The 17,008-nt window shown below is 35.2% G+C and overlaps 1 protein-coding gene across 4 annotated transcripts in view; it reads left to right on the top strand.

Moving 5' to 3' along the window:
- LOC100262610 (THO complex subunit 1) overlaps window positions 1–17,008 on the top strand; it is a 70,215-nt gene that overhangs the window by 46,794 nt on the left and 6,413 nt on the right. For 3 of the 4 annotated variants that reach the window (XM_010660771.3, XM_002264583.5, XM_019224351.2), the window contains exons 11-17: window positions 2,516–2,587; window positions 2,700–2,825; window positions 2,953–3,018; window positions 5,042–5,083; window positions 12,320–12,436; window positions 12,560–12,642; window positions 14,543–14,609. In XM_010660771.3, the coding sequence (XP_010659073.1) occupies window positions 2,516–2,587; window positions 2,700–2,825; window positions 2,953–3,018; window positions 5,042–5,083; window positions 12,320–12,436; window positions 12,560–12,642; window positions 14,543–14,609 (573 nt within the window). The remainder of the gene's footprint in view (window positions 1–2,515; window positions 2,588–2,699; window positions 2,826–2,952; window positions 3,019–5,041; window positions 5,084–12,319; window positions 12,437–12,559; window positions 12,643–14,542; window positions 14,610–17,008) is intronic. The other variant, XM_010660772.3, reaches the window with a different exon arrangement.

Genomic DNA, 17,008 nt, shown 5'->3' with positions numbered 1-17,008 from the left:
GAATGCTCTTCCCTCCTCTTTGTCTAGTTGGTCCCAACAAGAATAGAGGGATGAAGGGAAAGACCTTCCCCACACTCCTAGTTTCATAAGGCAAGCTGCTTAACTGCCCCTGCATTCAAGATAGACCTGGTCTATGGTCTTCCCTTTCAAATATGAATATGGTGACAGTGGATTCAACTTAAAAATGGTTATGGATTAAATTATCCAAAAACTTGGAAGTCAAATGTATATAAAATGCCAAACAAAAGGAGGCAAACACAATACACATGAAAGTATACATGTGAGAAAACAAAAAGAAACAACCTACAACCACAACCCCAATCTAGCACTCAATAAAATCTATCAAGTTTAGTGGAGCAGCTTGACCATCAACCAGAATATGCCTGTGGTACCACATTTATAAATTAAATATAAGGGAGTCCTTAAGAGATTGGTTTGTGCACTGCACCCCTTAAAAGATTCTTTGGTTGCCTTGCTTCCAAATTGTCCATTAAAGGCAAAGAGGAGTTGTTCTCCAAGCCTTTCTTCTCTTCTTGCTCACAAAGCTCCCATTCCAATCCATTAACAAGTCCTTTACAGAATATGGGAGAACCCACAAAATGCCAAATAAAGAGAATAAAAAGTGCAATCCTCTAGCTTTCCCACAATGGATGAGGAGATAGTCTATTGATTCTTCTGCATTTGTATGCATACAACAATAACCCATCAAAAACCATCCTCTCCTTTTAAGTTGGTCCGTGTTTAGAATTCTTCGCCAAGTTGCTTCTCATGCAAAAAAAACCCACTTTGGTAGGAGTCTAAGATCTCTACACTATATTTGAGGGGAAAGACACTTCACCTTCTAACTCCAAGGCTGAGTAGAAAGACTTCATCAAGAATTCCCCACTTTTGCTAGCCTTCCACACCATTCTGCCCTCCTCTCCTCTACTTCTTCCTAACGTGTAGAGCTTTCGAAGAAACTCCGCAACATTATCCATCTCCCAATCTTGGAAATATCTTAAGAAGCATGGGTTCCACATGACCATCCTACCCTCTACCTCTCGAAACATTCACCCATGCCTTCTAGGAAGCTATGAGGAGAATAGAGATGAAAAAGAGTCCTTTAGGGGACATCACCACAACCACACATCATGCCAAAATTTTATTCTTCTCCCATTGCCCTCTTCAAATCTTGTTTTGGCTTGAAAAACTCCCCACCCTTTTAATGCTTTCGGCTTGGAAGCTAAGAAGAAGCTATAGGATAACCTTCCCACCACCCCTTCACCATATCTTTGAATCTCTCTGCCTTGAGCCACATGCTTTCAAATCTGAAAGGGGTCATACCCCTTCTTACCCCACCTTCCTCCAGTAAAATAGGGGAATGATCAAACATTGGCCTTGGCAACAAGATTAGCATTGTATTTGTGAAGTGTTCCTCCCAATTGCCCGTAATAAGGAAATGGTCAATTCTTGACATTGATTGCCTATTCAATCTTTTGCACCACATGAAAGGGCCTCCTGTCAAAATCAGCCAGAGAAAGCTCTTTTGTAAAGTTGGAAAATTGTCTCATGGTTGGGGAAATTATAAAATGGTATTCACTATCGTACTTCTCTTTAAGGAGTGGTTTTCTTGGAGTTTATTGACTTTTCTATTGGCAAGATTTTTTGCTTGATTGGAGAAAAGTTTGTTGAGGCAGGACTTGGATTGGGGTTGCAGTGGGGAGTATAAAACTTATATGCTCTTTGGGAAATTTGGGCCAGATGGTGGTTACATGTTTAGAGATCAAAGTGTTAATGTGGTTAGAGCTTTCTTGAGTCTTGCTGGTTCATGCTGGCTATAGATGAAGAGATTTAGCCTTGTGGGAAGGTCTCTTTAGGCCTCAGATTATGGGTATCAATAATTATGTTGTGGAAGGTATTGCAAGCGTTCTTGTGTATTCTAGTTTCTTTGGTGGCCCTGGGTAGAAGAGGTGCTAGGAGAGGAATGCCTAGATTTGCAGAATCTTGGATCTCCCAAGAAAGATGGGATGCTTTTTTCACAGGATGGTTGGCATAGCATGGGGACTCCTCATTATAGATTTCCGTACAGAACGTCCTCTTCCCATCGGATGTTTGTGGAGTGTATTAAGCTTTTGAAGTTTCTCTTGACCTTTGGTTTGCACTTTGCTTCCTGTTTAGCTGAAGGATAGCTTCATTGCATCTTCTTTCTATTTTGGTAATGAAATGTTTGCTTACTGCAAAAAAGAAATGCTTGCTTTGGTTGCCAAGACCATTTTCTGGAAAAAAGTTTTCTTTCATTGCCATTCAAGAAAAAAGGGTGGTTGAGTCCCTTAACAAGCTAAGGGGAACGAGGCACTTTTGACTGCATCTTTGTGTTCAAAATGACCAGAGTTTGACCTAGAAACTTAAAAGTTTTTATGAGTGATATTTAAAAGGAAAAAAAGGAACAAAGCCCAAGAGTTAGACAGCATGAACTGATTGATACATTATCCCATCATAGTAAATTTCCTGATAAATCTGTCTTACTGGTTTGCAGGAACACTTTTGCAATCCTGCTTCTATATCTCTTGCTCCTACCAAGTGGCAGAAATTTACATCCAATTTAATGGTATATCTTTTTCTCTATGGAAACCAGGTTTTTATGTTGTTGCTTGTCTTCATTCTGTGTCTATATTGCATCACAAGTTACATCAATTGCTTTCTTGAATTATGATGTTTAGGTTGTGTTGAATACCTTTGAAGCTCAGCCTTTGAGTGATGAAGAGGGCAATGCTAATAATCTGGAGGAAGAGGCAGCAACTTTCAGCATAAAATATCTTACAAGCAGTAAACTAATGGGATTAGAGGTAAGAAATTCTGAGAAGTGTTGATGAATTAAATTTTTCTTGCAGAGAAGTTGTTTCCGGTTTTTGGTAGATCCTCTTGGTTCTATTAATTTCTTTTTCCTTTTCTTTTTCTTTTCTTTTACATCAGTTGAAAGACCCAAGTTTTCGACGCCATATTCTTGTTCAATGCCTCATATTGTTTGATTATCTGAAGGTACTGATGTTCATCTCTTGGTCTTTTTCATAACATGCATGTTTCAAAGAGATTACTGTTTTATTGTTAATTATGTTACATGATGATGTAAATTTGAGTTTTGTATGTTTGAACAAGGCTAGTAACTTAGAGGTTGAATAATCACACTACCCTTAAAAGCATTTGTGATGCTAAGAATGCCGTCTCAATCATACTACCCTTAAAAGCATTTCTGATGTTAAGTAGACTGTCAGCATTAGTTATTGAGATTGTGTGTGGTCACTTTTGCTTGTGCCAGCATGCCCACCCGTCACATATGCAGGAGTTGCTGGTCCATTGTTTATAGGTCAATTGGTAGTTTAACATGGTACCGAAATTCTGGTTAGTTGGAGACCTCAAATTTAAGTCTTTCATTGATCTGTTATTTGTAATCCGTAATCTCTTATTTTCAAAATTTGGTGGTTTGGACTCATTGAAGGATTATAGCCTATTTATCTGGTTAGTACTCCATAAAATTTCCTGGCAAGTTATTTCTTCTTACATAGGAGGGTGATGGATTGACTTTTGTCCTTAACTCAAGACTGTTTTGGTCAGTGGAATTGAAATGATTGATCAGATGTTAACTGCCAAGGAGTGCATTTATTCAAAATGCGAAGAGATTCTTAGGATCTTGTGAAGAGTGATAGCGAAAGGCTTAAGGCCATGCCAATTAGGATTTTTTGATTAATTAATTTCGGAAGGCATTGAAGGATTATTCCCTGTTTATTTGGTTAGTATTGTTTATAAAATTTTCTCGAAAGTTATTTGCTTCTCTCTTAAGAGGGGTGATGGGTTGACTTTCTTAATTCCAACTGCCTTTGTTAGTGGAAGTGAAATCATTGATCAGGTCTTAATTTCCAATGAATGCATTTATCCAAGATGCAGGGTGATTCTGGGTATATGTGAAAGAGTGACATGGGAAAGGCATATAACCATGTCAACTGGGACTTTCTGATCAGTGACTTTGGAAAATAGTTCTTGATAAGTAATGGAGAAGTTGGATGTGTATCTGAGATTTTCTACTGCTGTTCTCTCTTCTTTTCAGCGGTTCCCATAGATTTTTTACCTAGATTAATCTTTTTCCTTTTTTCTTGGTTCTGGAGTGAAGGCAAATGTGCAAAGGTGAGATGTCTTTGATGTGCATAGACTGTTGTCCTGTAAACAGTATTACAGCAAATTTACTTTCCTATACCTCCTGGATTATTCTCTAGGTATGTTGGTCGGTTTTTAAGTCTTATCCAGAATTTATCTTAAAATCTGTCGTTATTATGTGAGAATTAGAGAGTGAGAGTAGTGGAAAACAACATTTAAAATGTTTTGAGGATTTGTAAAAAGGCTGGTAATTCTTTTTGGATATCTATTTTGAACTGGCAAGTTTATGCGGCTTATTTTCTAACTCCTTAGTTTATTGGAATTTTTTCTTGGCATATATCCATGAGATGTTAGTGGACATTTTCTTCTTTCAGTATCATTTAGAGTACTTCATGTTTCAATTTTTTCATGGTATACCTTGTTGGCTGTTTTGACCGGAATTTAGAACTTAGAGTTCCTTCTCTAAGAGCATCACCATGCCCTAGGGCTATGGCTGGAATTTTTTCTTTCTTTCTTTTATTGATTAGCTGTGTATTTTTTTCTTTCTGAACTACTACAATACTTATTATATACTTATAAAGCACTTGTTCATTGTTCTTTTGATGTGGCATGACATTATCATGGGAGAACTTGGATCAGGGGATTCTGTTGTTTTAGATTTTGTAAGGCAAATGTGCTGATAAGTGTAAAATGTTTTTATGGAAAACTTGAAAGGTTCAAATTCTTTGATGTTTTTCCTTTTCCCTTTTGGTTTGGGAGAGCAGATCTTGTTGGTCTTATATGTGACTTCCATGTTACTTTTTCAATGTAGTAGTTAACAGATTCAACTCTTGTTATCTTTTTGTTCTTAACAAAGCTTTCCTTTTCCATCGCAAGTTAGTTGTCAACTGATTTGACTCTTGTTTGTGTATAGGCCCCTGGAAAGAATGACAAAGACTTGCCATCTGATAGTATGGTTAGTGCAAATTTATTATGAACTCCTAAGATATGCTTTGTGTCTTTCTTTAATTATGGAGTCGTGTTTGTATATTTCATATCCTGTTTCATCAAGAAACAAAGACCCTTGGAATCACTTGTTGCTAGTTCTGAAAACTGTTGAAATTGGTGGCTGCTCTTCTTATTGAACTCTTAGTGGCAAGTTTTCAAATGTCAGCCTCAGAAAATCTGGGGTGTTGTGACTGAAAAAATATGTAATGTTGATGGATCTATTGACATTTAGGATAATGTATAAGCATTTGTGGAAGTACAAAAAACAAGGAAATTTTTAGTAAGAAAACATTGCTAGACAACTAAAAATTGATGATGTGGCCAGAAAAAAAAAAAAAAGAAGATATGGCACAGTTATGAGGTGGAATTGTTTGTGAACAAGCATAGCTGATATGCTAACATGTTTAATAACATCTTTATCTTATGATCAATGAATGAATTTTGGATAAAGTATGTAAAAGTTTTTGCAGCACATTGAGAGCTTTAATAACTTCTTTATCTTATGATCAAACATGGAATAGCTTTTGTGCCATGTTGTAGGGTGGGGAATCTACCCACTACATACTTAGGCTTGCTTATGGGAGCTCCTTACAAAACAACAAGGGCTTGGGATGTGATGGAATAGAGATTTTAGATAAGGCTCACTCTATGGAAGAGGCAATACCACTCAATACTTTGATTAGAATTACACTATCTAGCCTACTAATTTATTTCATGTCTCTGTTTGTCATTTCGAATAAGGTAAGCTTAAGATTGGAGTAGATCTAAAATAAATTCTTTTGGGGTAAGGATGCACTTGCGAACAAACTCCATTTGGTAAATTGGTCTATTGCTTGCCTGGATAAAAAGAATGGAGGCCTCGACATTAGAAATCTATCCACTCTAAACAAGACTCTATTTGGCAAGTGGAATTAGGGATATGTAATTGGGAGAGTCCCTTTGGAAATGGGTTATGAGGTACAGTTGTGGAAGACAATCAGAATGGGTGGAAGGTCTTTAAAAGTATATCTCACTTCATAATTTTCAAGGAGTTAAATTCAGAAAGATAGATGGTATAGAGACTTGTCTTTGGAAGAGTTTTTCCCTACATTATTCTTTATAACCACCACTAAAGATACATGGGAAGAAGAGGGGTGGGAGCAAGTTGGGGAGAAAGGTCGGTGGAGTCCTCGCTTCTCAAGACAGTTTCGTGATTAAGAACTTGAAGGAGTAACAACCTTTTTACAAAGATTGCAAACAAGCTCATTCAAGCAAGATGAAGAAGATAGAGGGGGTTGGAAGGAATCCAAGTGTGACAAGTTCTCTTTGAATACTCCTCCCTAGCCTAAGGAAGAAGAGAACCCTATCTCGCAAACATGGTTTGGAATATCTAGGTACATGTGGAGGTGGGATTCTTTGCATGGGAAGCCTCTTGGGGAGGGATTTTGACAATTGATCAGCTCAAAGGGAGGGAGGGATAATGATGAATAGATGCTATATATGCAAAGATGAAGAATAATCAATTGATGATATGCTCCTTCTCTGCTCCAACACAAGTGTTCTGTGGGAGCTAGGTATTTCTATGTCTGGTATGGTTTGGGTGATGCGCTCTATAATAAGAGGAACTCTATTGAGTTGGCATGGATTATTCATGGGAAAGAAACAAAATTAAGCTCCCTTTTGTCTATTTTGGATGTTATGAAAAGAAAGAAATAGGAGGTCATTTGAAGATCTCAAACAATCAGATCAAGCAATTCAATCTTCCTTGATGAGTATTTTTTAGAATGATTTAGAATGTACACAGATGATCATTCATTGATCATGATAGACTTTGTTGATTGGCTTAGTTCCAAGTAAGATGAGGGAGTTTTTCCCCCCTCCCTTTTTCTTACTTGTTGGTGCCTATTGTATACATATATGCTTTGGCGTGCCATTTGCTTAGGCACCGTAAGCTTTTATCAGGTTTTTGCCTATCAAAAGAAAAATATTTTTCAAAAAATAAATAAAACAAAATGAACAAAATATGGACTATTCATAATTATCAATAAATAAATAAAATATGGACTATTCATAACTATCAATAAATAAATAAATAAACAAACAAATAAATAAATATGTGGACCCTTGGTGTCAAACAAAATTAAACTTTAATAAAAGGAATTTTAACTGTTCTAGTTTGATTCTAGAAGGCACTGTTGGGTAATTTCTTCTTCTCTTCTGGTTATTCTCTAATTATTTGAACTTCTGTATTCTTTATTTAATTTCATAAAATGGTCATTGCTTCTCATTTCTTCAATCTACTTTAGTATTCCTAAGCTTCTTTTTACCTTTGGATTGACCCAAGCACCATAGACCCTTAATTAATTGCTGCCCATAAATTCTAGCAAGAAATTTGAGCAACTAATTATATCTAAACTGTGTTTAGTTCCCACACATATTTAACCAATAAACCTTAAAAACTTTGTTGAACCATGCAAACATTAAAACCTGAAGGTTCCTAAACCATGAAAGGCGTAGGCTCTAGAGAAAAGAAAATATTAGGGTTTTCCTTCATAAGAAGCTATGGATATGGTTTTGTTTCAAGAAACTAAGGCGGAATAAAAAAAAAATACATTAGAAGTGTTCAGAAGGTTAGGCGTAGAGAGGGGGCTAAATTCCCCTCTTGGAGCACTTCAAGGGTTGTTTTGATTTTTGGAATTGCAATTCAATTAAGGTCAATGAGTTCATGATATGATCCTTCTTAGTGTCTGCTAGATTTTCTCGAGAATTCTTAGGGAGTTAGAGGATTTACTTGTCTTGACTTATTTGGTTTGTTTGTTTGTACTCACTTTCTCTCTCTCTCTCTCTACCCATCTCTCTCTCTTTGTTCATTTGAGTGGGGAAGGGGGGATGATGTTGGGCATTTGACTTTAATGTTTTCAAGAGATCATTGAAAATGTTTGGTGGCTCTAAAGTTACTACAAGCATGAGAGAATTTTATAAACTTGTCGAAAGTTGTGAGCTAGTTTGATTTCGAGGAATGCATCTTCACTTGGTCTAATAATCAGCATGACCTTGTAAGACTTTTGCCATCTATTGTTTGGGAATCAAGATTCCATCACTCTTCAAAAGGCTTTTTCCAAGTCATATTTTGAACTGTTATCCCTTTCTTTATTCCCCCTTATTTTGATTGTAAACAAACAATTCATTAAAAATGCATTCACTTCATTCCTCTGGAATGAAATAAAAGGGAGTTATTCCCTTACCTTAGTTTCCTATGTTTACTTCACTTCTGGAATTAGTAAAGGTTTGAGTTCCACCTCATTTTGCAGAACCCATTCCCCCAAAATGGAGAATGGGTTTCCTTGAGGGCCCCAAGGATTGGACAAAAAAATCTGGTTTGCCTTCAGTTTTCCCTACCAAGTTAGTCTGGAATTCTCAAGTCCCTTTCAAAATCAAGTCCTTTGTTTGGTTGGTGGCGCACAAGAAGGTAAATACTAACGACATGTTACAGTTGAGAAGACCCTACAAAGCACTTAGTCCCGACATTTGTATGTTGTGCATGGAGCAGGGAGAAACAGTAGACCATCTTTTTCTTCATTGCTCTCTGACAATGGGGTTGTGGCACAGATTATTTCAGCTAACAAAGATAGATTGGGTCCCTCCTAGGAGCATCTGTGACATGCTTTCTACCAATTTTAACGGTTTTGGATCTTCTAAGAGAGGGATTATATTATGGCAAGCTGCGTGCATTGCTTTATTATGGGTGGTATGGCGGGAAAGAAATGCAAGGATTTTTGAGGATAAATCAAGGAATTCAGAGAACCTTTGGGACATGATTCATTTCCTTGCTTCTCTTTGGGTTTCTTGTTCTAAGGTTTTTAAGGGGATTCCCCTTAATGTGATACACCTTGATTGGTTAGCGGCGTGCAACTCCATTGGGTTGGCCTAACTTATAGAAGTTGTTTGTATCTACTTTGTATTTTCTCGTATTTGTTTCATTGTAGTTTTGTTTTCTTGGGTGGGAGGATTCCTCATCCTTCTCTTGTATTTTCCCTTGCATTAATATATGCCTTTGTCGTTTCCTATCAAAAAAAAAAAGGATTGGACAAAAAATGTCCTTGTCATGTTTTCATAATTATTTTAAATTAATATAATGGTATATTTAATTATGTTGAATTTAAACAATGATTGATATAATTAGATATTGAAAATATGGCAGGCTGAAGTATTAAAAATAATAATATTTTAGAATTAAAGAGTTATTTTAATATTTTAATTGACATAATAACTTATTTGATCATTAATATTTTTAATTAGAAGTTTTTATTTATTAAATAGTGTAATTCATGAGCTAAGTACATGCTTTAATTTTTTTGGTTCAATGAACTTTTGTAAATTAAGAACACTTATATAAAAATTTAATTATAAATATCAGCTTTTTGACATATTAAATAATATCCAACTAATGAACCTTAGCACATGGAAGCTAAATTAATAAATAATTTCTTTATGCTCATTTTATTTTATTTATTTAAATATTAATTATCATTTATCAAATTTAGAGGTTGTAAAGAATATTAAGAATATTATCTTCTCAATAATTATTCCTAATCAATAAAATATAAATATGCTTAATCTAAATTCGTATGCCTAACTCTAATTTCTCTCACTATTTTCAAGATGAAGGTCTAACATTTTCAAGATATAACATTCAAATAAGGATTATTTTAATATGCTTAATCTAAATCATATTAAAATTTTTGGTATCCCTTTGTATAAGGCATTATGAAAAACATATACATTTCATTCTGTTTCCTTACAACCAATGAATAAATCAAAGGAATCAGTTTCATTTTGATTTTTTTGTTTGATAGTCTTGTTTTGGTTTTCTTTTATTCCATTTCCTTCCCATTTTAATTTGTTTTCTCTTCCATTATTTTTCTTGAAATTTTTTAAAAACCATCTAAACAAATTAGTAATTTAGTACTAGTCTTCTTATGGTTAGTGCCAACCCATTCTTTTCTCGAGTACCTTTCATTTTGAAAACATGTGGACCCACATCCCAGGTTTTGGGGTTTTGTTCAATGTTTGGTGGAAGGAGGCCTAGTTGTTGGATCAAGGTTATAAGTTTATGCAAAAACTATCTGATCAAAAAAGTTTTTGCAAAAACTATGGTTTGTCAAAGCTACATTGAAAGTGTGGAAAAAAGATATTTTTAGGGATATAGGAGAGAAAATAACTCAATAGTTGGCTCCACAAAATTCTAAATGTTGCTTATAAGATGGCATGCTCTTTCTCTCAGATTCCTTGCTCAACTAATCAAACTATAAACCAGTTAACTAAGTAAGGAGCAAAACACTTGGTTTCTTTTGTTGGAGACTTTTTTCCTTCCATGAATATGTGGAGCTTTTGTGGCGTGTATACATTGCTTTTTCTGCTTATAATTTGGGTACATAGTTTTAAGTTTTGAGGAGCAATATACATTTCTACTTTTTTTATCAACAATTGTACATTTTGGTAGGATTGCTCATCCTTCTTTGTATTTACCATTCAATGAAATGAATATATTGTGTTTCTAATTGAAACAAAAAATTGTATTGTGCAAGAAGGATAAGAATATTTTAAATTTTTGCACTGCACATAAATGCATGGTATCTTCATAGAAAATAAGTTGAGAAAATTATTTTTCATATTTGAGTTTCCAAACAGAGTTTTTATTGCTAAAAATAAATGACATCTGCTTTTAAGAACTGTTTTCGAAAATGTTGTCAAATGGGCACTAAGCTTCATTTGGAACATTAGTGGAGTTTAGAAATATGAGTCCTCATGCACTCTCTCTCTCTCTCTCTCCCTCTTGCGACCACCCTCTCTCTAAATTGGACCATCAAGAAGAGAAAAGGGTGCACTCTTGATTAACTTTTTCCCAGCACTCAAATGTATTACACAAGGCCTTAAAGGAAGGTGAAAAAGAAGAAAAAAGGGGCCAGTACTCTTGATTAAAAATTGGGAAGAGGACAGGTAGATTATCTTCTATAATTGAAGGTAAAGAAGTACCCCATAATTAGTTCTTCAGTGATATCTGCTGAAAAGTCAGAAATCTGAAACACTTTCATATGGAAGCATCCTCCACAATATCTGCCTTTTCCAAACCAAGCTGTGACATGGTAATACAAGGAAACTTCCTTAGGCGGCTGGAAGAACCCTAGTGCCCAGTTGAGGAAATTACTTCAAGTGTTAGTAGTCAAATTAACTAGACATGGTTGATCCATTCCGAATTTGCCTTATACAACATGACAATTGGGAAGAGTGCATCTCAATAGGATGATCAAAACCTGTCATCCAGACAAATAAACACCATGATGAGGACCAATCTGTATGTCACGGTCAATACTGAGAAGACACCTTTCCCCACTCCAACTAGCTAGCGGAGATAGGTAGTTTATTGTGTAATTTCTGAGATACAAGGAACATAGGTTTTCCTATTTGGAATGATCAAACCATTGCAAGCAACTGGTCAAGCAACTCTCTTCTCCCATCCTGCTGACCCATTTGGTAAATTGGATATGATAGGACACCATGAGAAGAAACTTGGAACAGTTACCTACTAAGGTGATATAGTCCACAATGATAAGAAGGATGTGCATAAAACTGCAGGCAGGCAACTGAGCAGATCGTTGTCACCCAATATTCACCTGCTGACCTTTAATCACATCATATTCCACACTTCTGGCAAACAATACACTTATTATATGGTTTCTTCCTATGGAAGTTACTGGAAAAGTAGTCAGTCCCTAGTCATCAGTCATCCAGTTGATCTGCAACAATTTCATTTGGGTTGAGTTGAAATTATGAGTTCATTCTTGTGTGTCTTTCCTATGTGATAAGATTATAATTGCATGCTATGTTACATGTGTCATTGTTCTCTCATTATTTTGTATACTTCTCCAGCAGGCCTTTAATGTTGCTGGAATGCACTTAGAGCATCTATGCTTTGTGTTCCTTTTGATTTCATTTCTACTCACAGCTTGACAGAACATTATTAATTTTTGGTTTAAGAAAGAAAGTTACAAAAGCATCTTTACTGCCCCTATTTTCTACAATAATGTATCACTATTGGTACTATTTACATGTCTGCTTAAGTAGAATGATATGCATGCTTGCAGACATGGCTAGACATATATACATCTGTTTTTTTTTTTTTCATGTGCAATTTTCTTCAACCATATTTCCTTGCTGATTTCAGAAAGAAGAGATAAAATCTTGTGAAGAGCGTGTGAAGAAACTGCTTGAGATGACCCCACCGAAAGGGAAAGAGTTTCTTCATAACATTGAGCATATACTAGAACGTGAAAAGAATTGGGTCTCTCTCTCTCTCTCTCTCTCTCTCTGTGTATATATATCCCCTCCCTCCCTCCCTCCACCTTTTCTTAATTGTGATATTTGTCATCTAATTTCCTTTATTCTAACACTTTCGTGCTTTTAGGTATGGTGGAAACGTGATGGTTGCCCACCATTTGAAAGACAGCCAATAGAGAAGAAAGCTGTTCAAGATGGTGCCAAAAAACGGTAGGCAGTATAGTGGTTAATTTGTTTTCAGTATGTTATCTATAATCTTATGGAGAATGTAGATATTGATGTGATTTAAGTAGCATAAAAAAAGATGGGAGAGCAGAAAGAAGTCTTTCCAATTTGTTGGACTTGTGTTTCTATCCCAGACAGTTCATGTACATTATGGATAAGGATTTTGGAATGATAACTTGCTAGTAATTGATACCCGCCAGATCCCACAATGGAACTGTAGGCCTCTGTCTATTGTTGAAAATCTTGGCATTCTTCTCTAGCCAATCTTCCTCTGACAACAAATGAAAGGGAATACCTCTCACCTCAACCTGCCCAAGCTGGAAAACCCCCACAGCCCCACTTGAACACCACTATCAAAGATTTACTTGAACTATATTTTCCAAAACAAGTTTGCCGATCCCACTTAAATATACCGCACCCTCCATGAATTCAATAAAGAAGACCCCTTTTTTGCCAAGAAATGGCTGATATAACCGTTCATTTAATGCCTGAGGTCTCTAATCCATCCCAGCTAAAACCCTCTTTCTTGCTGCTAAATGCTTTTTCACAAATCAATGCTCTCATCCATATGCTGACTGCTGCTCAACTACCATTGCATGGACTCTCATGTGAAACATTCATAAAAGTGTGGGATGGAGAACACTGCCTCACCATGAAACTTTTCAACCTCAGGAATGCCCTTGGACCAAACTGCACTTCACCCTTCTTGGTGTGTGAGAGGAGAAAATCAGGAATTTCAAATTAATCCAGCTGCTGCCATTAGGCCCCTTCAGAATTCACAAAGGGGCAGGCCTTCTGTTCATCATAAATTCTGATAAGCTAATTGAATCTCTCATTCTTGTTCAAACCAATTTCAAATAAATGTGCCCTTGATCTTCCTTTAAACTTCCTGTAAAACCCCATATCCCTTGCCAAAGAACATGCCCTGTTCAACTGTTCTGTAGCCCTTCCAGTTGAACCTCTTGTCCCTTTCCAAATAAAAGTCTTCTGAGCTCAAGCAATTTCCTCTCCACTGCACAGAATCTCCTTTTAATCTTTAGACCTCTTTCTCAGTCCTTCAGGTAATCTAAGAAATCTCTCATTAGAATTACCTTTTCCCTTGTCAAACACACGTATTATACAATTTTGGGAGTTGACACCTATGTGGAGTTTAGGTTTTAAGGTTCCTTTCGTCATCTATAAAATCTTTTTCTTTTTTCCCTCTCAATTACCCAGAAAGATCTCTTGCATGCATATTTCTTAAACCAGAAAAAAACTTCCCTATTTATTTTGTTTAGAACTTATTCTTTAAGAAAAAAAAAATTGTAAAATAATTTTTCAATAACTGAGATTCAACCATGAAATGTATCAATCAATCACATTCAGATAACTTTACACTACTTATATTCTAACCAATTATATTCATTTCAAATTATAATTGTTCTGATTTTCTGAAGTATGCTTAGAAATTTTGTTTTCAGAAATTTCAATTACCGACAAACATTGACCTTAAAATAAGACATAGTTAAGAAGTGGAATCCACATGAGATCTTTGACTTTGATTCAAGAGAGAATTATATTCCAATTATTTTTATACTTGTAAATCTGAATGACTTCAAGCTCTTTGACAGAGAGTATGTCAGTGGATTCTTAATATGGTGAAAATTCAGTACAAAATGGATTTTCATTTTGTAATCAGAGGGTTAATATGTATCCAGTGATTTTCTTTTTGCTTTTAATGTGTTTATTTTGTTCTTGTACCTGTGCCAACCAATTAAATTTGGAAAATGCATAATCAACTATATATCATCCTTGTCATTGAGAAATCATGTTTATATTAAAATTTAAAAAAATGTTTTACTAGATCCATCTACAGCTGCTGATGGAATATGTATTTCTTTTCCAGTAGGCCAAGGTGGAGAATGGGAAATAAAGAACTCTCTCAGTTGTGGAAGTGGGCAGATCAAAACCCAGTATGTTTTATTCTCTCATTTACTCAATAGTTTTGGATGATAGGCAATAAATTAAGGTTGTCATTCATTTATACATTGTGCAGCTCTCTCCATCATAGAAAGAAATAGTATGATACTTCTTTGAATGTCAAAACATTTAATTGAGAAAGCCTGCATCACAGCATGACTGTGATCTCTACTCTCCAGAAAACCCTCAATTTCGAACTAGCCTGTATCCCCTGGGGGCCCTGCATTTGTCTTTGCTGATCTTGGCATTGCTCTCATCAAATAACCCATAACGTGGAAAACTTGATTCTCTGCCAGGACACTCCATCTCTTGAACTGACCCCAAAGCTAACTAAGTTGGTGTTTGTTTTTTTTTTTCCCTTAATCCTAAGTAGAACTTAAAACTAAATAGTATTTAATAGTGTTAAATATTAGGTTGTTTGTTTTTGTAATATTTTATTTCTATTAAACATTAAAAAATAAAGAAAAATCAATGTGTTACTTTTTCTATTTAGAAAAAGTAAAAAATTTTGGATTTTTCTATTCAGCCAAAAATTTATAATAAGTTATGAAAAAGTAGAAAAACAAACAACTTAAAGTTTGAAAGTAAATTGCTTTCAGCAAAAAGTTAAAAAAACAAACAGTCTAAGGTGGCGTTTGTTTTTTTACTTAATTCTAAATAGAACCTTAATACTTAATAGTATTAAATATTAGGTTGTTTGTTTTTATGGTATTTTATTTCTATTAAGTATTAAAAAGTAAAAAAAACTATTGTGTTATTTTTTCTATTTAGAAAAAGCCATATATTCTGGCTTTTTCTATTTAGTAAAAAGTTTATAATAAGTTATGAAAAAGTAAAAAACAAACAACTTAAATTCTAAAACTAAATGGTTTTCAGTAAAAAGCCAAAAAAACAAACACCACCTAAGTCTTTGAATGAAATGTCATTTCATTAAAAAGAAATGAAAATTAAAAAAAGAAAGAAAGAAAGAAAGAAAGAAAAGAAAAAAAGAAAAGTTCCTTAGTACATAATTTCCCATTCCCAAGGAGCTTTTGATACGGTTCAATGAAATTCTAATGCAAGTCATAGCTAACGAAATCTTGGAACAGAAGGTGTTTTTAAAAATGGGCTTTAAGAAGACAATCATGTTGATTTTGATTTCCTGGACCATACTAGGAATGGGAACTGCTTTAGCATAAGATGGTGTTGGTTGATCAGGGTTTTTCCAGTCCTTGATGATCTAGCTGATGTACATGACAGGATAGCTAGGTTTAGATTAATGCTTCTAGGAAGCCCTAGAAAAGGGGAAGCTCAATCCCTTTTCCTTTCTTGTTAAAGGGTGGTGATGGATGTACTTGAGAGAATGATTAATAGGGTGAAAGGTTTTAATTTTAGTCAAGAACGAATTACAGTTACCCATCACTTCTTTGCAAATAATACAACTTTTTCTCTTCTACTGAAAAGATTATATAGCCTGAAGCCTATCTTAAAGTCTGCAGGCTGGTGTCTAGTCTTAAAAAAAATAAAAAAAAATAAAAATTAACCTCCACTGAGTGCCTTGTGGAGGATTCAACATCCATCAGGAAGATAGCATAAAAATAGCCTCTTTCAATGGGCTATGAGACTATCAAGTGGCCTTTGAAATATGTAAAGGTATCCTGCTGAGAGGTGACATTAAAAGCCCAGGGATTTTGAGATCTATTTAGTTTAAGTGTTGAAGGAGCTTGATTGTTGGAAAAAAGCCTCTGTTCTTTAAGGGATTACTTTGATTTAGTCTTTCTTGGCCGACCTTCCAACCTGCTTGTTCTCTTAGGATTCCGGTTAGTGTACCTCCAGAATTGAAAGATTGAGTGAGATTCACTTTGGCCAGGTCATGGGGAATCTAGCTGAAATCATTTAGTTGGGTAGGAGGTGGCATTAAGCCAAAGCACAAGGACGGTTCAGGTCTTGGGAGGTTCCTTTAAAGAATAGGGCACTTTAGTGTAAATAGCTTAATTGCCTGAGCACAGTAAAGCTTCCTTCTCTCAAATCACACTCAGAAAAGTTGGTCTATCAATGTTGTATGGATCTTTTCACAGTCCTCTTTTCTAGATGTAATTTTCCTCAATTTCTGTTACCTTTTATTAAACAGGTTATTACCCTTTGTTGGTCCTATATATGAGGATTGGATTCAGTAAGGTGCTAACCTCGTGCATTTTTGCACACAATGACTGCTATCAGGAGTTAGATGTGCACATTTGCACTTTGCTGCATAATATATTGCAATTGCACATGGCCTTAGCCCCTATTCTAGTACCTAATGATTATTAATTTTATGGAAAAGGAAAAGGCTTTTATAGTATCAATTTTACGCACGTATTAGTCACTACAAAAGTTTCTCACTTGACATGTGTTGCCCAATGAAATCCTCTTA

This window comes from Vitis vinifera, chromosome 13 (assembly GCF_030704535.1).
Source record: "Vitis vinifera cultivar Pinot Noir 40024 chromosome 13, ASM3070453v1".
Lineage (NCBI taxonomy): Eukaryota > Viridiplantae > Streptophyta > Magnoliopsida > Vitales > Vitaceae > Vitis > Vitis vinifera.
Note: the sequence above shows the minus strand (reverse complement) of the source record. Positions and strands in the feature narration are given on the sequence as shown.